At 66.7% G+C, this 22,489-nt stretch overlaps 1 protein-coding gene across 8 annotated transcripts in view; it reads left to right on the forward strand.

Annotated features, from left to right (window-relative positions):
* The window catches only part of ADGRB1 (adhesion G protein-coupled receptor B1), a 79,855-nt gene that overhangs the window by 49,611 nt on the left and 7,755 nt on the right, over positions 1–22,489 (forward strand). For 4 of the 8 annotated variants that reach the window (XM_045049947.1, XM_045049951.1, XM_045049950.1 and 1 more), the window contains exons 19-26: positions 6,226–6,329; positions 8,409–8,511; positions 9,149–9,299; positions 10,033–10,102; positions 11,535–11,601; positions 13,646–13,731; positions 18,940–19,107; positions 19,603–19,774. In XM_045049947.1, the coding sequence (XP_044905882.1) occupies positions 6,226–6,329; positions 8,409–8,511; positions 9,149–9,299; positions 10,033–10,102; positions 11,535–11,601; positions 13,646–13,731; positions 18,940–19,107; positions 19,603–19,774 (921 nt within the window). The remainder of the gene's footprint in view (positions 1–6,225; positions 6,330–8,408; positions 8,512–9,148; positions 9,300–10,032; positions 10,103–11,534; positions 11,602–13,645; positions 13,732–18,939; positions 19,108–19,602; positions 19,775–22,489) is intronic. The other 4 variants (XM_045049953.1, XM_045049954.1, XM_045049952.1 and 1 more) reach the window with 3 other exon arrangements.

Here is a 22,489-nt window from a genome sequence, read left to right on the forward strand (position 1 = left end):
AGACCCTCCCCAACCTCCCCAAGTAGACCCTGGCCTCTGGAGGCAGCCGCGTCCCCAGGTAGGAGTCCTGGAGTGCCTGAGGGTGCTGGGTCTGGCCCCGGTCCCCAGCCCTCCTGGGGAAGGCCCCATCATCTCAGGGGCCTCCCTTTTGTTCCCGTGATTCTTGTGGGGGCTGCCGGTTTCTATGGCGACGGCATCTGGGGCCAGCTCCCAGGCTGGAGCCCTGGGTGCTGGGCTTGGCCCACTGGAGCTGATGGGCCGTCTTGCCCAGTGCCGGGCTCCATTCACGGGGTCCCAGGAAGCCCCCCTATCCACTGGGCCCCCGAGGAGGGAAGGGGCTGGGGTCTTTGCCCACAGAGACCCTGGGTCCAGGCCCGGTGGGGAAGGATCACTGAGCAGCAGATGTGGAGGACGGACCGTGGGGAGGGGGGACCGGGCTTTCCTGGGTGTTTGGGGTAGCAGGCCCTCGTCGGATGGGGGTATCACAGATCTGCCCTCAGGAACCCCTGGGTTCCGTGTGGAAAATAGCTCCAGGCCTTTCTGGGAATGTTCTGCCCACCACCCCCTTTGTCCAGTGGGACGTGGGTTCGGAGAGTGACGTTGTCAGCCAGGGTCCCTGATGGGGATGGAGCTGGACAGGACCTTAGAGGTCATTGCCGTAAACCTTCCATTAACAGGCAGGGAAACCGAGGCCTGGGGAGCGTGCCCTCAGGGTCTACAGCCTTCCTGGGGAAGGCCCTAGGTCCTGGGGCAAGTCTGGCTGGACGGGGGTCTCTGCTTTTGGGCCTGACCTCAGTGTACCCTCCCCCATCCGGCTGTCCCTGTGACAGGGCTGTTGGTGTTGCTGGTTCTGGGCCAGGGTCCTGCAGGCAGGAACCAGGGCCATCCTGGGGGGCTCCCTGGAAGAGGTGACTGTCTGCATAGGTAGTCGTCAGCGCTAAAGCGGCAGGCCCCTTCTGTCACCAGTGGGGCTGGGGGCTTTCTGAGTTCCCTGCGAGACCAGAGCAAACAGAACCCCCAGGTGGCTGCTCATTCTCTGGAGTGTGAGGAGGAAGGCACGGGGCAGGGGAGGGTTCCGGAGTGGGATGCGTGCCTGGAGTTAGTGTTGAAACCCTGGCTTGGCCCTGACACACAGTGACTCTGGCCTGGCCTTCCACCCCTCGGAGCCTCTGTTTCCCCTCCTATAGAACGGAAGTGGTCGTGTGTTACTCAGGGTGACTGTGAGGGGGCGACCGGTTGATGGGGGGGGGTCTCCTCCACCAGGGTCTGCAGCGTGGGAGGGCCCCCGTGTGCTGCGGACAGAGCCTCCCACAGAAAGGCGGTGTCCGGGCCGGGGGCCGAGCTCCGGCGAGGGGTGGGTGGTGGTGCTGTGAAACCAGGAGCGGAGGGCTTGGTGTCCCGGACTTCTCCCGGACCACCGACCTGTGCCGGCTGCCTCCAGGGGCAAGCGTCCGGAGGCCTCTGTGCCGGGGCGGGCAGACGGGAGCACAGAGTCTCGGTCTGTGAACAGTTTGAGGTTTTGTTTGCTAGGGGGGTCGGCAGCTGCGGACCCAGCGTGTCTGTGTGCGTAAAGGCGGGACCCCGTCCCCGTCCCCCTGAAAGGAGTTGAGGCTGAAGGTACAGGAGTTCTCCCCCACTGGCCACGGCGAGCCTCGGTTTCCTCGTCTGTAAGACGATGCCAGAGTTGGCTCTGCCTGATCGGGTGACCCCCTCCCTCAAGGGCACGGGGTGAGCTCCGAGTCAGAGCGCCAGAAGCGCTGGGGTGGGCTCTACCCCCACCCCGTGCTCGCCTGCTAGCGTCTCCCTCTCCTTTCCCGGCCGGCTCTGGCCCCAGCGAGGGGTGACCCCAGAGATCCTGAGTGGGAGGGACTGAGCTGCCGTGCACCCCATCAGCCCGTCCGAGCCCTGTGAGTGCCTGGGGCGCGGCCCGTGCCAGGTCTAGTCCCGTCCCGGAGGAGCACGGGGTCTGATGCGGGGGACGGATGTGTGTTCAGACAGGCGGGGGACACGGCAGCAGCCTCCTTCCCTCCTGGGGGGGTGGTGGTTCGGGAGGCGCACATGAAGAGGAGGTTTGGAGTGGGGCCCTGAGGGGTGAGCAGGAGTTCAGCAGCTGAGCTTAGAGAAGAGGAGTGACAGTCGTCCCGGGCAAAGTGAGGACGGCAGAAAGCAAGCGGGAGACAAGGTGGGGCTCAGAGGGCAGGGGTGCGGACGCCGTGGCAAGGCCGGGGCTGGGGCGAGCTGGGGCTGCGTCCTGAGGGCAGTGGGGAGCCGGGGGGCCGTGGGGGGGCTGGAGAACGGTGTGGGATTGGTGTCTCGGAGGGATCCCAGCAGGAGTGGCGGCACAAGAACCCAGCTGGCAGGTGGGGTGGTGGCAGAGGTGGGCTGGGCTGGGCTGGGGCGGGATGGGGTTGGGCAGGCGTGGGGATCCGGGTCTGAGCAGGTGGACGCGCCGGGAATCCTGCAGTATGGAGTGGCCACAAGGGACTGGAGTCTAGAGCCGGGGTATGGATGGGGTGCTGTGATCACACCCCAGGAGCCAGGGACAGATGAGATCCCAGGCCAGGGCAAGGAGGGAAGGGAGACAGGGCCCAGGTGTCCCCCACTCCCGCCGGAGCTCTGCGTGGAAGCAGAATGTCAGATGCCAGCCGTGCCGCTGACCGCTGGAAGGTTGAGTAACTGCTCTGAGTCACATCTGTGAGGGGGCGATGCTGTCTGCCTCCGAGCTGCAGCGGGGACCGAGCTCCGTGAGATATTCACAGCACTCAGCGTGGCCTGGCAAGTACGGGCTTCTATAAAGCACGGTTGTTGCTGGTGGTGTTTCTGTGATGTGCCTGAAACCGTGTTCCTAGCCTCACCAGGGTCAGGGCTCAGCCTGTGACTGGGGTCAAGCCTCAGTGGGGCAGGAATTAGGCTGTGGTGGCGTGAGGACTTATTTACGTGGGAGCTGTGAGCCATGGGCGGTGTTGGAGCAGTAGCAGCACAACAGAGGTGGTGCCGGAAGGAGGAAATCTGTGTTTAGGATGCATCAGATGTGCACACGGTTGGGGAGAAGATTGAAAGCAGGGAGCTGATGTGGTAGAAATCAACGTAACCACATAGACGACAAAAGAGAGAGCCCCTGGGTAGGGGGAGGGCCGGGACCCTGGAAAGTCTCAAAAGGAGATGAGGGGGCAGAGAGATAAGGGGCTGGCTCAGACTCAGTGTTCAGTGAGGGTCTCTGTGAGGTGGTGACATCTAAGCTGAGGGAAGAGCCAGCCCCGTGAAGGTCAGAGGAAGAGCACTGGGCAGTGAGAGGAGCATGTGCAAAGGCCCTGGGGTGGCACCGAACTTGGCTAGGGAGCCTGTCTCCAGCAGGAGGCCGGCTGGCTTCTACCTTTTCTCTCTCTGTGTGTGGGTTGGAGCCAATCTCTTGCCCTGGAGATTTCTAATCTGGCCCCCCAACCCCCAACAAGAGCTAGAGTTCCCTGGGACCCCTGCCCACTCATCCTGTCCCCTTCTCTTCCCCACGTCGTCTAGAACCTGCGGGGCCGGGGCTGTCAGGAGTGACGGATGAGCCAGGTGGAGGGGGAGGGAGTGGGCGGGCACGTGGCTGCCAGGCCTAATGAGGGCAGATGGAGGCAGATGGCCACGGAGGTCGGGGCCGCAGCCGGCCACGGGGCGGGTGCGAGCCACTTGCTTGGCCACCCGTGACTTGCGTGGCCAGCCGGCCTTCGGGGTTACCTGGCAAGTTCAAGGGTGCGGGCCGTGGCCTCGAGCCCCCGCCTCCCTGGGGTCCTCCACCTCCCTGTGTGGACACACGAGTTTGTGTGGGAGCCGCACCCTGGGTCATGCCTCCAGGGGCTGCTGGCCGCTTGGCTGACCTTGGACGACTTTCCTCATCTTCCTGGAGCCCGCCTTCCCGTGTCCGTTCACCCAGCCGGCCTCATCGACTGAGCGTCCGGGCCGGGCCTGGCCCAAGGGGGCTCAGGAACACGAGGACACCGGCTGCAGGGACAGCCAGCCTCCCCCAGCAGGGGGACCCAGGCCGGAACTGAAGGGCCTGGGGGGCGGGAAGTGGTGTTTCCAGTGTGGGGAAGGGCCGTCCAGGCCGCAGGAACAGCACGCACGTGGGTGGACCCCACGCTGTCGGCTGGGTGTGGGTGCCCTGTCCGGGGGCTCCGACTCTAGGTGCCTGAGGAAGGCGGGAGGCACCATCTGAGGGCAGAACCGCGGGGCTGGGCCTTCAGGAGCCAGCGGAGTGGGAGAGGCCCGGTGCAGCGTGCCGGGCTCAGCCGGGCTCTGAGAGCTGCCCTGAATGGTGTCGGCCGAGTCAGACTGGAGCAGGGATAGGAGTGTCCCCCTTAGGGTGGGGGCCCCTAAGCAGCCCCTTGTCCCCCAGCCGTGCTTTCCTGATCATGTCCCCAGCACACCCGCTCCCCCTCAAGCCCAGAGGCAGCGGGCCGGGGAGGGCCCGCAGAGACCACCCTCTTGGGACCCTCCCACCGAGGAGCCGCGGTCAGTGCTCAACAAGCGTGCCGTCCCCCTGCCACGTGCCAGCACGCCGCTTACCAGGGTGCCCTGCCCGCTGGGGCTCGGCGTGGCCCTTGACGTGGACGTGTGGGCCGGCAGTCACGCGGGGGGCGGGGCGAACACGTGGTGCGTGCGTAAGCACGGACCAGCTAGGCGCTCAGGGCTGCGCTGAGCTACGTGGGGGGGAGAAACTGGTCTGTTTTCCAGCCTGAGGCCCCTCTGAGAGGCACCAGAGGCACCACCACCGACATACTGGCAAGGGTGTTCTGGGCAGAGGGACCGTCTGGTGCAAAAGCTCTGAGGTGGGAACAAGGAGGCAGCCAGGTGACGGGGCAGTCTCATGAGGCGGAGGCAGAAGGTGGGCAGGGCTAGGCCCAGTGGCCTTGGGAGCATTCACAGTTTGGGGGTGGGGCGTGGGTAGGGAGCACTCTGAGCGGGGCAGGGGAGCACTCTGAGCGGGGCAGGGGAGCACTCTGAGCAGGGCAGGGGAGCACTCTGAGCGCGGCGGGGAGAGCTGTGATCAGGGCAGGGAGCACTCTGAGTGGGGCAGGGCAGCATTCTGAGCGGGGCAGGGAGCACTGTGAGCAGGGCACTGGAGCACTCAGTGGGGGCAGGGGAGCACTGTAACGGGGCAGGGAACGCTGTGATCAGGGCAGGAGAGCACTCTAAGTGGGGCAGGGAGCACTTCCAGCAGGGCAGGGGAGTACTCTGAGCGGGGCAGGGGAGCACTCTGAGTGGGGCAGGAGAGCATTCTGAGCGGGGCAGAGAGCACTCTGAGTGGCGCAGGGGGCACTCCAAGGGGGGCACAGAGTGCTGTAAGCAGTGCAGGGGAGCACTCTGAGTGGGGCAGGGGAGCACTCCAAGTGCGCCATGGAGTGCTGTGAGCTGGGCGGGGGAGCACTCGGAGCAGGGCAGGGAGCAGTCAGTGGGGGCAGGGGAGCACTTTGAGCGGGGCAGGGAGAGCTGTGATCAGGGCAGGGGAGCACTCTGGGACAGGGGAGCACTCTGAGCGGGGCAGGGACGTGGCCTCTAATGGCATTTTACAAAATTCTCTGGTCACCACTTGGAGAAGAGCTGTGGGGGCCAGGCCAGGGCAGGGGTGGGGGTGCAGATCAGCGGGCCAAGCACAGTAGGTGAAACACAGGGACCTGGCAGAGCAGAAGGGACGTCGAGGGAAGAGCGTAAAGCCGGGGCGCCTGGAGGGGCTGCGGGGCAGCGGTGTCGGCGGAGGGAACGGGGTTCGAGGCAGTGGAGGCTGGAGGTGCCAGTCGGATGCCGGTCGGATGCAGCGGGAGCCAAGGGGCCGGTGCAGGGAGCCCCGCGTTCTGCTGTCGGCTGGCCTTCCCGAGGCGTGCGGGCTGGGAGAGCTGTCTGGGGCGGGGGGGTGGGGGGGGCCCTGTGACCTGCCTGTGACACAGGGAGAGCGTCCTCTGGAATCGGGTGGGGGCGGGAGGTCTGTGAAGTGTAGGCAAAGGCTTCATCAGCAGGTGACTGTACCTACGCCAGCGAAGGCCCCGCCTCCAGCAAGAGAGGAGAAGCCCCTCACGGGACTGCCCAGGCCAGGGGCAGGGGCAGCACGGGGGTGGGGGGGTGGGGAGTGCTGGGGGTGCAGAGGGAAGGCTCCACCCTGGCACCCCCGCCCCCCAGCCTTCGGGGCCACAGAGCGCCCACGAGGCCGGGCCCTCACTCCGCTTTCTCCCGCCCTGGAACCCTCAGAACATGGACAAGGGGACCGTGCCATCGGTGACGCTCATCGTGGGCTGTGGCGTGTCGTCCCTCACCCTGCTCATGCTGATCATCATCTACGTCTCCGTGTGGAGGTGCTGCCTGAGTGCGGGCAGGGGCCGGGGTGGGGGGCCGGCCCCCGTGGGCCCCAGGAACCCCGCGGCCGGGGTCAAGTCTTGTCCCTTCTTCTTGGAGGGCGGCCACGGGGACAGGCTGGTCCAGAGCCCCCTTCCCAGCCGGCGGTACTGTCCCCTCTGTCGTCACCACCCCGCCCCTGTCTCCCCCTGCCCACCACCATCACAGATGGACCGCACCCCCACCGCACCTCTGCCACCACCCTCCTCCCTCTGTCCCCCTCCCTCCCCGACAGTCTCCACGGGCTCCCTGAGGGCCGCTGCCTGGATGCCGGGTAGCACTGGAGAGGTGGGGCAGGTGTCGGTCGGGGATCGACCGGTCACCCTTTTCTCCTGCCCTCTGCTGTGCCCACGCTGCTGCACACAGAAGGTGGCCACGCGTCCTCCTGCCCTCGGAATGCCCCCCCCCCGGCAGATGCCAGCCAGCCTACTCCCCAGCCAAGCGCCCTGCCCTGGGACCCCGCAGACCCCAAACTCTGTGTCCTGCCACACAGGCGTGCGAGGTCTTCTCTGAGCCCGGGGTCAGGTCTCAGGGCAAGAGCCTCCACTGGCCTCCCTGCCCCTCAGTCCCCTTGCCCGGGCCGCGGGGCCTCGTCACAGGACCCCTGGACTGCTCCCCCGGCCGGGCAGGGTGGGGGAAAGGCAGCAGTCCCCAGCCGTCCCCAGCCCTGGGGTAAGGGACATGTATGCGCAGGCGCGGGCCACAGAAGAGCATGAGTGTGTGCGGGCACGGGGGCGCCTGCGGGCAGCTCTCACCTCCCTGCCCCCAGAGCCCTGCTGTGAGCCCCACTGAGGTTTCGGGCTGGGAGTATGAGTCAAGGTCACCCAGCCCATAGCCCTGCAGCTGTCTCTTGGTGTCTGGGCTCCATGGGCAGCAGAACTGATGTCGAACCCTGAGGCCAACAAGGAGAGATCGATGTGTCGTGTAGGAGGGGGAGGGTGGGCCTGTTTCCCCGTACCCCCCCCCATCCTCCCCTAGGGCAGGAGCACTGAACCACCAAACCCCCCCGCATCTAACCAGCACCCAGTGCTCCTCCCACTCAGCCCCTCCTCAGACCATCTGTCCCAATCCCCGTGGGTGTGCTTGGCCCACTGGGCCAGCCCCTCCCCTGAGGCCTTGGTTTCCAGAGACTTCTGGGAAAGGAGGCTTGGGACAGCTCCCGCCCTCCAGCCCTGCCTGCTGCAGTTCTGAGGGTTTTGCCGAAGGCTTTCAAAGCGCCTCCTTTCTGAGCTCTGCTGGCTGAGTCACTGCCCCTGTGAGCCGCAGTCAGGACCCCAACCCCTTGGAAAGTGACCCCCCCCCAAGGTCACACACCACATCAGACCGCATCATGGCCCCTGAGGGGCAGCCCTGTACCCTCTGCTCACCACCTGCCTGGATCTCAGCCCCCAAGGCCACTGGGAGGCTGGCTGCCCTGGAAAATGGGAGAAAAAGTGATGGGGGCTAATGCTTTCTGTATCCTGCCCCTTGAATCTCAGTCACCGTCCCGAGCAGCAGACCCCGTTCCCTCCACCAGTCTCACAGATGGAAAGACGGAGGCACAGAGGGGTTGGGCCACTTGCCCAGTGTTGCACAGCTGGAGTATAGCTAAGCCACTACAGCCCCACTTGGAACCATTTTGTCTTCTGGCCTCAAAGTCAGGATCAAACTGGGTGGGAAGGGCTAGTGGGACAGGGGGAAAGCTAGGTGGAAAACCAGGAGCAGGCAGAGACTGAGACCCCAGAAATGACCCGTGTCCAAGGGATCCGGTGACAGGGAGAAGATCTTACGCAAAAAGGGGAAGCAACTCTAAGGATGAGCCATCCCCAGCGGGAACGGTCAACTGCGCTCGGTGTCTCCCCACAACCCTCCCTGGCACCTGACTACATGCTGGAATTTAGTGTGCAGTAGGCAGAAAGTGTGGTAGGGGCGGCGGTGGCGACAGTGGCTGCAGCAAGGTCTGCAGGGAGGAGGGGGTGCCCTGGTCTTGGTACGTCCACAGGACCCCAGCTCCCGTGACGATGGGGCCCCGTGGGGCACTGACACGCTGTCTCCCGTAGGTACATCCGCTCAGAGCGGTCTGTGATCCTCATCAACTTCTGCTTTTCCATCATCTCCTCCAACGCCCTCATCCTCATCGGGCAGACCCAGACCCGCAATAAGGTAGGTGATCTCTGCCCGACCGTGCACACCCCGGCGTGCCCCCCAAAAGGATCCCAAGGAAGCTCGGGGAGGAGAGCGTAGGGCCACACACAGTCCCCCGTTCTCCTCCGACTGCAGCTGTCGTCTGGCCAGGACCCGATGTCTGGAGTCTCCAGCTGGACTGGCTGGCGCTCTGAGATGAGCCGGTTCAAGGACCCTGGCCCCGGCCCACCACTGGGGCCCAGACCGTCTGGTCTTGTCTGTGCCATGTGGGCTTGAGGGTGATTTGTCCTCCCTGGGTGTCGGGTTCACCACCTGCCGAACAGGTGGACTGAACCCAGAGCCCTTGAGCGGGTTCCCGCCGGCATTGGGTGTATCTCTGGGTAGTCGGGAAAGATGGAGGGAGAGGGGGCTCCGTCCCCGGCAGTTTGTGGCCCGGGTGACACAAGCACTCCTGGGGGGGTGGGGAGGGGGCGGCTAGCCGATCAGCAGCCCTCCTACGGGCAGTGGACCGGGGGACCCCTCGGTGGCTTCGCGCCTGGGGATTTGACCTCGTTGCTGCTGCAGACGCAGAGCCTCTGTCAGCCTCACTCGGGGCGGGCAGGGAACGGGTGAGCGGACACCTGCCCGGCCTAACCTGCCCGCCTGCCCCGCCCAGGTGGTGTGCACGCTGGTGGCTGCCTTCCTCCACTTCTTCTTCCTGTCCTCCTTCTGCTGGGTGCTCACCGAGGCCTGGCAGTCCTACATGGCCGTGACCGGCCGCCTCCGGAACCGCCTCATCCGCAAGCGTTTCCTCTGCCTGGGCTGGGGTGAGCGGTGCCGGGGCAGGTGGGCGGCGGGGCTGCCCCTCCCCGGGCCTGCCCTGCTGCGGCCCCTCCCCCTCCCCCCTTGCCCCGCCCTCGTCCTCCTGGGCCTCCACAGGGTTGCCAGATAAAACGGGACACCAAGTCCATTTGAATTTCAGGTAACGACTGATTTTTGAAGTACATCCCATTCAATATTTGGGATGCGCTCGCACTAAACGTGTTTTCTTTTTGGAATTTTTTTTGACGCTTATTCATTTATCTTGAGAAAGAGAGTGCGTGTGCACGTGACTGGGGCAGGGCAGAGAGAAGGGGAGTGGGGGGGAGGGAGAGAGAGAATCCCAAGCAGGCTCCACGCTGTCGGCACAGAGCCTGACGCGGGGCTTGACCCCACGAACCGTGAGATCATGACCTGAGCTGAAATCAAAAATCAGGTGTTTAACCAACTGAGTCCCTCGGTGCCCCCAAAATGTTTCCTTTTTTATTTGAAATTCAAGTGTGATTCGGTGTCCTGTGTGTCGTTTGCTGACCTGCCTGTCACGACCACGGTTCCATAGGCCCTCATCCCCGTCCACCTCCCGTCCCCTTCTCTTATGCTAGGTGTCACCCCCCGTTCAGGGGCTTCAGAGGCACATTGTGCCCCCGCCTCACCCCACCCATGGGGCTGCAAGGAGGCAGAGGGTGGACGGGGCTCGGATGGTGGGGGGACCGACTCCCTTTCTTTCTGGTCCTTCCCCAGGGCTCCCTGCGCTGGTCGTGGCCATTTCTGTGGGATTCACCAAGGCCAAAGGGTACAGCACCATGAACTAGTGAGTCGGGGCAGGGTGGGGATGGGGTGGAGGCCGCTCGGCTCCCCCAGACCCTCCCACTGCCCTAGAAGGTGACAGCTGGCTGGGTGCCCGTCTCACAGAGGAGAGACCTAAGGCTGGGAGAGGGTGGGGGCCCCGGGGCTGAAGGCTGGGCTCTTCGAGGGGCTGCCTCCCCTAATCAGCCAGCTCCTCCCGGACTGGGCAGCAGGATGGAGAAAAATGAGGCTCAGGGCCACTGGAGCTTTGCACCTCCTCCTTAGGTACCTCGGACAGCTCCGGTGGCCTGTTTTCCCCTCTGTACCCACGTGTGCACCTCTGCATGAGTGTGGTGACAGGGATGGCGCATAGCTCCAGGGCAAGGCAGGTGGTAGGGGGCCTGTTTTGCAGATGAAGTCAGGGAGGCCCTGAAGGGTCAGCTGGGCGAGGTCCGGGGGCCTTGAATGCCAAGCCAGGAAGCTTGGGGTTATCCTAAAAGCAGTGTGATGATTCCCAGGGTTGGGGTAGAGGAACCAAGGCCGGGAGCAGTGGCTACAGGCCACAGGGGAGGAACGGGGGAGCCAGAGGCAAGGGGAGGGACTGATGCAGGCTGCATGGGCTTGGCTCTCTGTGGAGCCCCAGGGGAACAGGCCATGGCTGGGCCCTGAAGCAGTGCCCCACGTGGGCAGCAGGGACAGTGGACATGAAAACCCATTTACCGGAAACCCCAGTAGCGTGAGTGCCGGGAGGTAAATATGGACACTGTCCCCAGCGCTGAGAGGGTCAGGGGTGGATCAGGGGAGGGTGAGGCCATTAAAGTGGGGGTTCTGAAGGATGAAGAGGAGTTTGTCTGACAGCATGGGGTGGGATGCTCAGGGCAGAGGCCACGGGGCAGAAGAATAGTGTCTTCACTGGACTCGGGGCTCCCGTGGGCCACCGTGGGTGGCGGGGCTGGCGACCATGTGTGCGATGAGGCAGGACCAGGCCAGATGTGTGAGCAGAGCACTGGGTGCCCCCAGCTGTGGGGCCTGGGCTGAGTGGGCAGGTGGAGGGCCAGACCAGGGGCCCGAACCAGAATGTTGGAATTCTGTCGGGAAGAAGGGTCTGTGTGTGAGGCTGGTGTGGGGCGGGGCGGGGCCGGGGGGGGATCTAGGAGGAGAGTGGGGGGCAGCCTGGGGCGGTCAGGCACCCTTACCTGGCCAGCCCGGCTCTGTGCTGTGTGGGTCCGAGCAGCCGTGCCGCTGCCCTGCGCCCGCTTCTCCGTCTGTGAGCCGGGCCCGCCAGTGCCGCCCGGGGCCCCGAGGGCTGGGAAGCCAGCGTGAGTGCGCGGCGTGCACACAGGAGGGCTTGCTAAGCGCCCGGCTCCTTCTGCCGCTCCCCTGCGTCTCACCTGCCTTCCCGGGGGGCGGGGGCTGGGCCCACGCCTGGCCACTGACCAGCCCGTCTCCCTCCCCAGCTGCTGGCTCTCCCTGGAGGGGGGACTGCTGTATGCCTTCGTGGGACCGGCCGCCGCTGTCGTGCTGGTACTGAACCCTCCCCGCCGTCCCAGGTGGCCGTGGGCTGTATGCGTTGCCCTTTCTGGGTCACCTTGATCACCAAGGGGTGGATGGCGTTCACGGTCCCCCTGCCCTGCCCTCGGGGTGCAGGAGTACAGAGGCTGGGCTGCAGGAGTGGCCGTTTATTTCTGTGAGCACAGCATGTGTGATTATCGGGCACCGGCCGTGTACCCACCAGGAGATCGGTGTGAGTTCACCGAGTAGGCGACTGGCCGAGTGGGGACAGTGGGCGGATGGCTGATGGGGTAGCAGGGAGGGCCAGCTAGGCCTGGGTGAGGAGCAGAGGAGGCGGCAGAGCCTGAGGCTGGGGGGCCAGGGGCCTGTCCCTTGCTGCCACCAGCTGTCACCCTCTCGAGAAGGAAGCACCTCCTTGTTTTCCCTCGCCCCTACTTCCCACACTCCTTTGGGGATGGATGTGAAACCGTGCCATGTGGCACACAGGGTTATTGTCCCCAAGTTAGGGCTGAGCAGGGGGAGCTGGGCACGGCTGGGGGCCTCCGCCCGCCCTGCCCGAGCCCAGCCCTCTCCACGCAGGGCCACACCGCCTTGGTGGGGGCACCTGGGCACAGGCCCGGGGGAGGCCCCGCGTGTGAGGGTGGAGGCGGTGGGCAGCGGGCCTAGCCTGAGGGTCCCGGCTCCTTTATTCCTTGAAGGGAGAGGCCTGCGTGCTGTGCATGTCAATGCCGCTCTTCAGAGGCCAGGCCGGCTCGCCGTTTTACAAACAGGCGACCCAGGACGGATGGGAGGCTCAGCTGGTGGAGGCAGGAGCCCCCATCCCCCACACCCCCTCCCAGGGTGCGTCCGGAGGGCACGGCTGGACCCCAGCCCAGGGCCCCTTCAGTGACACGGGGACACACAGGTAGAGACAGCACAGAGCCCGCTACAGGCAGGGTGGTGGCAGCGGCTGTCCTGCCCCTTCTGCCCCTGGCCTTGTCAGAAAATGAGGTCACCCAGGAAACATGCCTCCAGCCCCGGTGCCGGAGTCCGGGAACTTTCCGTTCAGACGGGGATGAAAGGCAGGGCCTGGCCGCTGCTGTGTGTGGAGTCATGAGCGCTCAGATCGAGGGGCTGCAGGGCGTCGGGGCGCCCCATATCCAGATCCGAGCAGTGTGGGGCCAGTCCTCGCAGCTGTCAGGCAGCTGTGTGGGAGCCAAGGGGAGGGCCTTCAGGGGAGCACAGAAATGAGCTGGGAGCCTGCCCACCCAGGAGAAGGGACCCCCCAAGGTCTCCAGGGTCGTGGCTGGGCCGACGGGCGCACCCTGGGGACAGCTTCTGTTTCGCGTAGGCGGTAGCTCACGTGACGATAACAGCAGGAAGCACTTTGCAGGGTGCGGGTGGCTGGCGGGAGGGGGTCAGGAAGGGCACCATGGCAGCGCAGGAGCAGTGTGGCCCCAGCACGGGGAGGATGTCCCCGAGACGGCCCTCCGGTTGGGCCCTAGCGAGGGATGAGCTCCCTGTTGTGGGAGGAATCCAAGGAGCGGGGGGGGGGTGAGCGGCTGCGGGGGCACAGGGCACACCCAAGCATGATGGCGGCTGGATCACACGAGGTCCCTTCTGTGGTCTGAGCAGGGCAGGCACCCTGTGTGTAGAGCCAGCCTGATCCCTGACCTGCGACCTCTGGACAGATGGCATCCCAGCTCGGCAAACGCTGCCGACCACAGTGGGGACAGCAGATGGGCCTCCGGGCTGCCCAGTGCAGGCCAGCCCGGGGTCCAGCCTCTGGAGGGCGCCCCGCACGTCACCCTCTGAGCCCCAGCTGGGTCAGCCCGGCCCCTTCTCGTGTCCACCCCTGCCAGCAGGGCTCCCAAATCCTTGGGGAGCAGGTCACGTGGGAGGGTCACGTGGGGGACTTGAGCAGCAGCACCTCGCCCTGGGTGGAGCCCTGTGGCGGGAGAACCCCCACCTGATGGCCGCTCCGGGGGGAGGTGGCCAGGCCGGCGGGGCTGGCGAGCCTGCTGGGTGGCGCTCTCTCCCCTGGAGCCCCGCCCCCACGCCCTGCTCCTCCCTGCAGGTGAACATGGTCATCGGGATCCTCGTGTTCAACAAGCTCGTCTCCAAAGACGGCATCACGGACAAGAAGCTGAAGGAGCGGGCAGGGTAGGGCCGGCCCCGGGCGCCTCACCCGCCTCGAGTCAAAGACCCAGAGCCCACCCGCTGCCCCCGGGCCCCAGAGCAGGTGGACAAAGGAGGCTCAGAGGCCTGTGCCAGGCTCACGGCCAGCCCCTGCCCTGCCCTGTGCCTCAGTTTCTCCGTCTAGTCCTCAGAAACAGCGAAGCCCCTTGTTTTTGGAGACCCTACCCCCGCGGGGACCACAGGGACGGTGGAAGGGTGCGCCTGGCCCCCCGCTTCCCTACCCTGGGGTTGGGTGACCCCGAGCGAGGATACAACCTGCCCATCCTCATGGCGGCTTCAGCGACGGGAGGAGGGGACAGGGGACAGGTAGGATGCTCCTCCTACTTGGGGAGCCGGAGCCCAGAGGGCAGCGTCTGGCCACAGGGCACGTGGCTCTGCAGGAGGCTGGTCCCGAGTGTGCCCCGGCCGCCCCCCAGGGGATGGGAGCCCTGAGGTCACGGACGGGGGCAGCTACTGGCTGAGACTGACCCCCTGACTCCATCCTGCCCCAGCCCTCTGAGCCCTCCGCACCTCACCTCTGCCTGCCGCTCTGCGCATCCCTCTGCCCTCGCCGGTGCCTATTCCCCTCTCTCCGTGCCAGTCGTCCGTCTCTGTCTCTGTCTCTGTCTCTGTCTCTGTCTCTGTCTCCGTCTCCCTCCTCCTCTTCCTGCTCCTCCTGCTAACCCTAGTGAACAGAAGCTTCAGGAAACCATCCTCTCTGGTCCTGGTTAGAAAGCCGCTAACGCTGCTTTAGGGGAAGTGGACGACGACCCCGGAGTGCCCACGGTGGCTGGGAGTCTGGGTCCCCCATTCCCTGGGCCTCATCCCCTGGAAGTGGGGATTGGCATGCCCCACCCCGCCCGCCCTCAGGACACACCGCCCCCCACGCACATCCCTGGCCGGCCGAGGGCTGCACACCCGTCGGAGCACTGCAGCAATGGGTACGCGGCGCTCACTCGGAGCTGGCTCGGCCCCCGGCTTCCGCAGTCGCCCCTGGGCGGGCTCCCTCGTTCCACTCCGTCCCCGCAGCCGAGTGGGGCGAGTGGCGGGGAGAGCGGGTTTGAGCCGCCAGAGCCCAGGGCGTCCGTCGGGCTACCTGCCTCCTGGGGCCCCTTCCTGGGCGTGCAGCCGGTGCCCTGGCGCGGACGCACTCCCAGCTGTGCCCACACGGCTGCGCGGAGACCTCCCCCCGCAGGAGGAGTCCTCCCCACGCTCACACACCCGTGTGCACACGCACGCATACGCACGCACACCTGCGCACACACAGGGCCTGTGGGAGGGTGCCGCCCAGGTAGCTGACTGGTGGTGGTCGGGTGCAGCACGTGCTCCCCGTGCCGCCTGGGGTAGTGCACGGTCGGAGCAGATACGGGGGACCGGAGGCAAGTGGCCATGGCCTCACTCCGGGAGTTCTTCGTGTGAACGTGGGCACATCGTTTCACCCTCTGCTTAACACGGACGTGTGGGAGGACCGGCCCTGCCGTCCCCCAGGACCCTGTTTTATCTCTCTGTCTCGTGGACCCCAAACCCTCTGACCCCAGGACCCAGTCTGCACCCACTTCCTGTGGCAACCCTCCTTCCCCTAGGAGCCATCTGGGCCCATCCTACACCCGACTCAGACCCAGTCCCCCACCCCAGCCCCCACCCCCTACCCCGGTCCCCCCCGCTCAGACCTGGTGCCCTCCCCCCACCCTTAACCACCTCCCAGACCTGCTCCCCCCAACAACCCTTCAGAACCGGTCCCCCCCAGCCTCCCAACCCCAACCCTGGACTCAGCCCACCCCACCACCCGCCAGACCCGGTCCCCCCACACCCCCAGCCCCTCCCGGACTGGGCCCCCCCCACACCATTCCCCTCCAAGAGCCGGTCCCCCACCACTAGCCAGCCCACTCCTGGGACCGGGTCCCACCCCCCCCCCTGCCCCCCAGCCAGCCCACTTCTGGGACCTAGTACCCATCCCAATCAGCCCATTTCTGGGACCCGGTGCCCCCTCCCCCCGACCAGCCAGCCCACTCCCAGGACCCGGTCCCCACACCCCCAGCCCCTCCCGGCACCGGGCCCCCCCCCACCATTCCCCTCCCCTCCAGGACCCAGTCCCCCACCACCAGCCAGCCCACTCCTGGGACCAGGTTCGCCCCCCCCCCCCAGCCCACTTCTGGAACCCGGTACCCACCCCAATCAGCCCACTTCTGGGACCCGGTGCCCCCTCCCCCTGACAAGCCAGCCCACTCCCAGGACCCGGGACCCGGTCCCCCGACCCCCAGCCCACTCCCGGGACCCCGGCCGGCCTAGGAAGGCTCAGGCAGGACTGCTCCGGTCCGTGTGCCTGCTTTCCCGGCCCGGTTCCGTGAGAACAGTGTCTGCTCTCGTCTCGGCCTTTGCATTTCAGTTGCAGTCAGCCTCCCGGGGCCCCCCTTGGGCGCGCCCTCAAACGTGCCGAGTGTGGTGTCCCCTCTGCGGCCGATGCCGCCTCCAAAGCTGCCGGTAACGCCACGTTAGTGCCTCTCCTCGCCAGTGCCCCCCGCCCCCCGGCTCTGCTCTCTGAGTCACATCTTGTTTGTTTTAAGCTTTTCCTGTCACCTCTGTCACCTCTGCCATCCACTCTGGGGATCCTCCCCACCCGGCCCTTCGCCAGGCTCCCCTCCTCCGTGTGGCCAGGGACGGGATGGGGCCGGGTCAGCGTCGGAACACTCTGCACCGGCCTGCCATCGGCATGTGGCTGTGCTGGGGTCTGGGTTGTGCGCTGAGTGTTGTAAGCGCACGTGTGCGTGAGTGGGTGGGTGCGGGGGGTGGGGGAGTGTCCCGTGAGCGAGCACGGGGGAGTGTGCGGGGCACTCCTGGCCGTGGGGGGACCCGGGTTCAGGTCGGGACGGATCCGTTGAGGCAGAAACCAAGTTGGGAGGCCCAGGCAGGGACGAGGCTCCGGGAATACGCGCTGTTTGCTTCACACGCCAGTCTCTTCGGGGTGGAGGGTGCCATCCTGGGCCTGTCACAAGAGCCCTGGGGGACATTCCCTGCTAGGTCACGCAGCAGGTTCCGGTCAGTGGCCCGGCCCACCCTGAGCCAGGCTCACGCCCCTCCTCCACATCAGGGGCATCTGACCTTCCGAAGGGTCAGGCGGTACCACTGCCCGCGGGCCTCCCCGCCAGCCCCTCTCCTGCCCACTGATCGCACCCGGGCCCGCACGGGCTCCTCCTCGCGGCCCCGGCAGAACTCGGGGCTGCGGGGATGCCACTAAGGCAGGGTCCTCAAGCCCGGGCCATCTGCCAGCCACCTCGGGCTGTAGATGTCAGGGCTCCGGCCCGAGGGAAGATGGCTCACAGCAGGATGAGACTGCCCCTCTGCCCACCCCAGGGGCTCTGCCCTGCCTTCCTGCTCCGAAGGCGGCCAGAGAGGGTCCGCTTTGGGAGGGAGGAGAGAGACGAGGGAGCCCTGCCGGCCACGGTGGAGACACAGAGGTTCAGAGCCGGGAAGGGAAAAGGACAGCCGGGCAGCGTGTGCACAGTCCTTCAGGGCCCACTTTTTCAGGTTGTGCCCCTCGTGCAGGCAGAGCAGCCCTCGTGGGCACGGGCACCGCGGCTGGGGGCCTCAGCACCCGGGGGTGGAGGGGGGCCGGGGATCTGCAGGTCCCCCACCCTGGGAGGGGAGGGGAGGCGGGTCTGTGAGGTCTAGGTCCGAAGCCCACGCAGTGGTCAGGAGAGAAGCGTGGGGGCTTCGGGGTGATTCCTGGCTCAGGCTCGAGCCACTGGGCAGCTGGCCGGGGGGCTGTCCTGGAGAAGAAATGGGGCTGCGGCTGGGGCTGGCATGGGGACCTGGGTCCTGGAGCAGGGAGGGGGAGGAGGGGGAGGGGAAAGGAGGAGGAAGAAGACAGGGAGGAGACAGGCCTGTCCTCCGTGCAGGCCACCCAGACGGGTCTGGAGAGAGGAGGACGATGGCTCGGGCAGGGCCTGTGGCAGGCTCCCCACCGCAGGGCAGAGAGGGTGCACCTCTGGGGAGGGCTCCTGCCCCCGCCCGGTGAGCAAGGTCCAGCCCGGACCCCAGGTCCTCCCAGCCTCTCTCCCAACAGCCCCCGTGCCCCCAGCTGCTTCCTGGTGGCCCTGGCCCCTGCCTGATGGTCCTCGTGCCCCTCACCCCTGCGGCCCCTCCTCGTGCCCCTCGCCCCTGCCTCCCCTCCTCGTGCCCCCTCGCCCCTGCCTCCCCTCCTCGTGCCCCCTCGCCCCTGCCGCCCCTCCTCGTGCCCCCTCGCCCCTGCCTCCCCTCCTCGTGCCCCCTCGCCCCTGCCGCCCCTCCTCGTGCCCCCTCGCCCCTGCCGCCCCTCCTCGTGCCCCCTCGCCCCTGCCTCCCCTCCTCGTGCCCCCTCGCGCCTGCCTCCCCTCCTCGTGCCCCCTCGCCCCTGCCTCCCCTCCTCGTGCCCCCTCGCCCCTGTCCTCCGTGCAGGCCACCCAGACGGGTCTGGAGAGAGGAGGACGATGGCTCAGGCAGGGCCTGTGGCAGGCTCCCCACCGCAGGGCAGAGAGGGTGCACCTCTGGGGAGGGCTCCTGCCCCCGCCCGGTGAGCAAGGTCCAGCCCGGACCCCAGGTCTTCCCAGCCTCTCTCCCAACAGCCCCCGTGCCCCCAGCTGCTTCCTGGTGGCCCTGGCCTCTGCCTGATGGTCCTTGTGCCCCTCACCCCTGCCGCCCCTCCTCGTGCCCCTCGCCCCTGCGGCCCCTCCTCGTGCCCCTCGCCCCTGCCTCCCTGCCTCGTGCCCCCTCGCCCCTGCCTCCCCGCCTCGTGCCCCTCGCCCCTGCCTCCCCTCCTCGTGCCCCCTCGCCCCTGCCTCCCCTCCTCGTGCCCCTCGCCCCTGCGGCCCCTCCTCGTGCCCCTCGCCCCTGCCTCCCCTCCTCGTGCCCCCTCGCCCCTGCCTCCCCTCCTCGTGCCCCTCGCCCCTGTGGCCCCTGCACCTCTCTTGCTCCATCTGCATCTGCCTCATCCTTTTGATGAAGGTGTCCTGTAAGGAGGGGAGCGGGTGGCCGGACCCCAGCCCCCACTCCTGGTGGGAATGACCATGGCCCCAGAGGCTCCTTGGAGCTCCTGCAAGGCAGTCACCTGCCCATGGGGGCAGAGCCCCGGAAGTTGTAACAGTGGTGAGGGTGGGGTCAGGCACAATTCGCAGACACGGATGCGAGCCAGCCCCACTGCTGGTGCCCTCACGACAGGCCCCGAGGCTACGAAACAGTGACTGCGCCGTTCGGAAGACGCGACAGGCTCCGAGCGGCCACAGCGTGGCCCATAGTGGTACCAGGAGGTGCCAGGCTGCAGAGGGCAGTGCCGCCGTGGGGGGCTCCTGGGGGCACCAGCGGAGCGGGGCCTGCCGAGACGATGAGGTGCCTGTGGGTCTCTGTTCTCGTCTCTGTCCCCACCCCCACCCCTGTCTGGCCCTGTCTGTCTGTCATCTCCTGGAGTAGTTCTCTCGTTCTCTTTCTCTCTGTCCAGAGCTCAGAGGCCTGGCCAAACACCACCCCACAATGGCCACCCTGTAGCCCCCCAGCTCCTGCCTCCAGTGCACCTCCCCTCCTGTGGCCTCCTGGACAGTTAGGAACCCGGGTCTTCCAGAGAGTTCCTCTCTCACCACTGCCCACCCCCCCCCCCCCGCAGACCACCCTCCCGAGTCTCTGGGAGCCCTTGGACTCCGGGCGGGTTGCCGGGCAGAACTCTGCTCCCCAGGAGGGCCCGGGCCTCCTCAAGGACCAGGACCGGAGCGGGTGGAGAGCCCCGGGAGAGGGGCGCCGAGTGGGGCCCCCCAGGAACGTGCCCCCCAGCGGGAGGGCGGCCGGGGCAGCCCTGACGCGGCCCCCCCCCCCCCGCTGCGCTGTCCGCAGGGCGTCGCTGTGGAGCTCCTGTGTGGTGCTGCCGCTGCTGGCGCTGACCTGGATGTCGGCCGTGCTCGCCGTCACCGACCGCCGCTCCGCCCTCTTCCAGATCCTGTTCGCCGTCTTCGACTCGCTGGAGGGTTTCGTCATAGTGATGGTGCACTGCATCCTGCGCCGAGAGGTGCGCGGCCTGCGGGAAGGGCGGGGGTGCGGGGGCGCGGCTTCGGGACCCCCGCTCGCTCCATAAGGCGGGGATGCGCGGCACAGCTGGGGCGGCCGAGGGCCGTCGTCTGCGTAAGGCCCCCTCCTGGAAGCGCCCCTGCGCCCCTCGCCGGCTCAGACCGGAGGGGTCCTGTCCTCCTGGGCTCGGTGGGACCAAGAGCCACCGGAAACGTCAGCAGCTTTCAACGACGGCGGAGACTCCTGGCCCGGTGTCTCTGGGCCTCTCCAGAGGGAGCAGGAGGAGGCTTTCACCAAACTCTCCCGACGGCCACCTGCCCGGTGGCCACAGCTCCGGTGACGCGCTCTTGCGTCCGGAAGGCGGACACGTGGAGAACGTGCGTCCGGACGTGGGCGGAAGAGGTGCCCTCGTGAGGCCAGAGGAGGCCGGGATGTCCACAGAGGCTGAAGGGGCCGGAGCGGGTGGGCAGACACGCAGAATTACCTCCCCTTCCTAGAACCTCCTAGAAAGATGGCAAAGCGATTTTAAAGCACAGATTGCAAAGAAAGCGGGAGAAGGGCTTCGCAGTGAAGCCTGGGAGTTCGGGGAGAAGGACGGGGGTCAGGAACTCAGCCCGGCTGAGGAAGCCGGGTCTACAGCTGGCGGTGGGGCAGGCCCGGCGCACTGAGGCCAGAGAGCTTCCAGAAGTGGCGCTGCAGGGGCCCTGGATGCCCAGGGAGGGTCTGCGGTGAATGGCTGGTTGTCTGCTTAGGTAGCAGCCTGGACGCCCCCGCCCCGGGCTGGCAGCACAGCCCCCACCCCACCTCCCCCACATGCAGCTCCACCGCCCCGGGTGGGGGCTCTGGGGCCCTGGTCTGGGGGCGCCCTGGGGTGCCCTGGCGTGCCCTGGCGAGGCAGGGGTGCGTAAACCTGTGTGCTGGCCCTTGGTCACCCCGACAGCTGGGGCCCCCAGCCTCAGACCGCCTCGGGGAGAGGTGAGCACCCCCCTCCAGGGGCTCTGACCACAGGGAAAGACCGGATGACAAAGACCCGAAGCTTCTGATGTTGGAACAGCCCTGTTGGCAAGCCGCCGCCACAGTCTCCACCACACGTCCATGTCTGGCCGGTCCCGCGTGTCCACTCTGCAATCCTGAGGACCCTAGGGGAGCCTGTGCCGGACAAGTCTCAGATCCAGGCAGCCGTGGGCCCCAGAGACAGCCCAGGAAGAAGCCGTTCCACAGCCCCGAGGCGACGTCCTCAGAGAGAGCGCTCGCGCCCCCAGCCTGGCAGCCACGCGTGCCCGGCTCTGGCCTGACTGATCCGTGCTAGCAATTCTCACTGCTGGTTACTCCATCTTCCATGGATGGGGCGGCTCAAGGCCAGCACAGGGGCGGTCGCCTCGGTGGGGTGTGCGCACATGTCACTGACCGGGCTCTAAGCTCACGCCCTTGGCCCTCAGCTGCCCGGCTTCTGTGAAACAAGAACAGCAGGCTACCCAAAAAGAACAGAAAGGGAGCTTGTGGGAATTCAAAGCATGAGAACAGAAGCGGAGAAGCTCAGTAACCGGATAAAACAGAGGCTGTGTCCTGCACAGGAGAGAAGGTAGAAACTGGAAAACAGAAAGCGCGTTCTGCAGGCCCACCTGACCCAAATAGGAGGTTCTCCAGGGACCCGGCACAGGCTGCCAGGTGGAGAGCAGGGATGTCTGCCTCAGGGGCCTGCTCTGGGGGACAGTCAGGCACCCCTGAAGACGCATGATTTCCTAGGATGGTTGGACTTCCCCATAAGCTCTCTGTGACCTCCTGGGTCCCACCTGCAGGGCCCATGCTACAGGGACCCTGCCACCAGGGGAAAGTCGGGCCTCTGTGGGGAGGGCATGGAACATTTGGCAGGTGGATGAGCAACATGGTCGTGAGTCTCCTGAGGGCAGCAGAGGGGATGAGGCTGGCCGGATGGCCTACCTGGAGGAGGGGCCACGAGGCCCTCTGGGAGAACATCTGCTCTCTGTGCCAATGGAGACATTGCTTTCCCATCTGCTGTCTCCTGGCCCGTGGCCTGCCTGCGCTGGGCGCACAGTAGGTGCTTAGAGATGTCTGCTAGGTGGCTCAGTGAGTCACAAGGATGGAAGAAGGTGCACCTGCCAGGGGAGGCCCAGGCAGTGGCCCTGAGGCCGGCGAGACCCCAGCACCACCTCCGATCAGCCGCGGAGCATCGGGCGCCCTGGGCTCAGCACCTGGAGTGAGTGGGGGCAGGTCCGCGGGTCTGTGCTGGGTCTGGGAGCCAGGAGCCCCAGCCTCAGCGCCCCCTCCTCCCAGAGCTGCCCACCTCACTCCAGGTACCTCCTCCAGGAAGCCCTCTGTGCTTTCACTGTTCCCGTGCCTTCACTTACTCCCTTTGCGCATCATGGCCCCACAGCGTCCGCTCCCCGAGGGGGGCTCTGCTGGCTGCTGCCCCAGCCGCGGGTGAAGGTGCGGCCTTTGCTCCTCACGCTCACGGACCAGCACCTCCCTGCAGAAGCAGGCCTCCTCTAGCGCTCTGTGCCGGCTGCCTGGGTGGCCTCTGGCCCAGAGCCGCCGTCCCCGCCCTTCTGAAGAGTCCATGGCCATAATGGGTGAGATCCCCTTCAGTGGAGCGTGCTGGTAGTGACGCAGCTTGGGACCCGCCGCCACCACAGACGCGCTGTCCCAGGGCCCTCGTGGAGCCCGGGCGGAGCGCCTCCAGGGCAGTGGGGGCAGC

The sequence above is a fragment of the Felis catus genome, chromosome F2 (assembly GCF_018350175.1).
Source record: "Felis catus isolate Fca126 chromosome F2, F.catus_Fca126_mat1.0, whole genome shotgun sequence".
In the NCBI taxonomy this organism is placed as follows: domain Eukaryota; kingdom Metazoa; phylum Chordata; class Mammalia; order Carnivora; family Felidae; genus Felis; species Felis catus.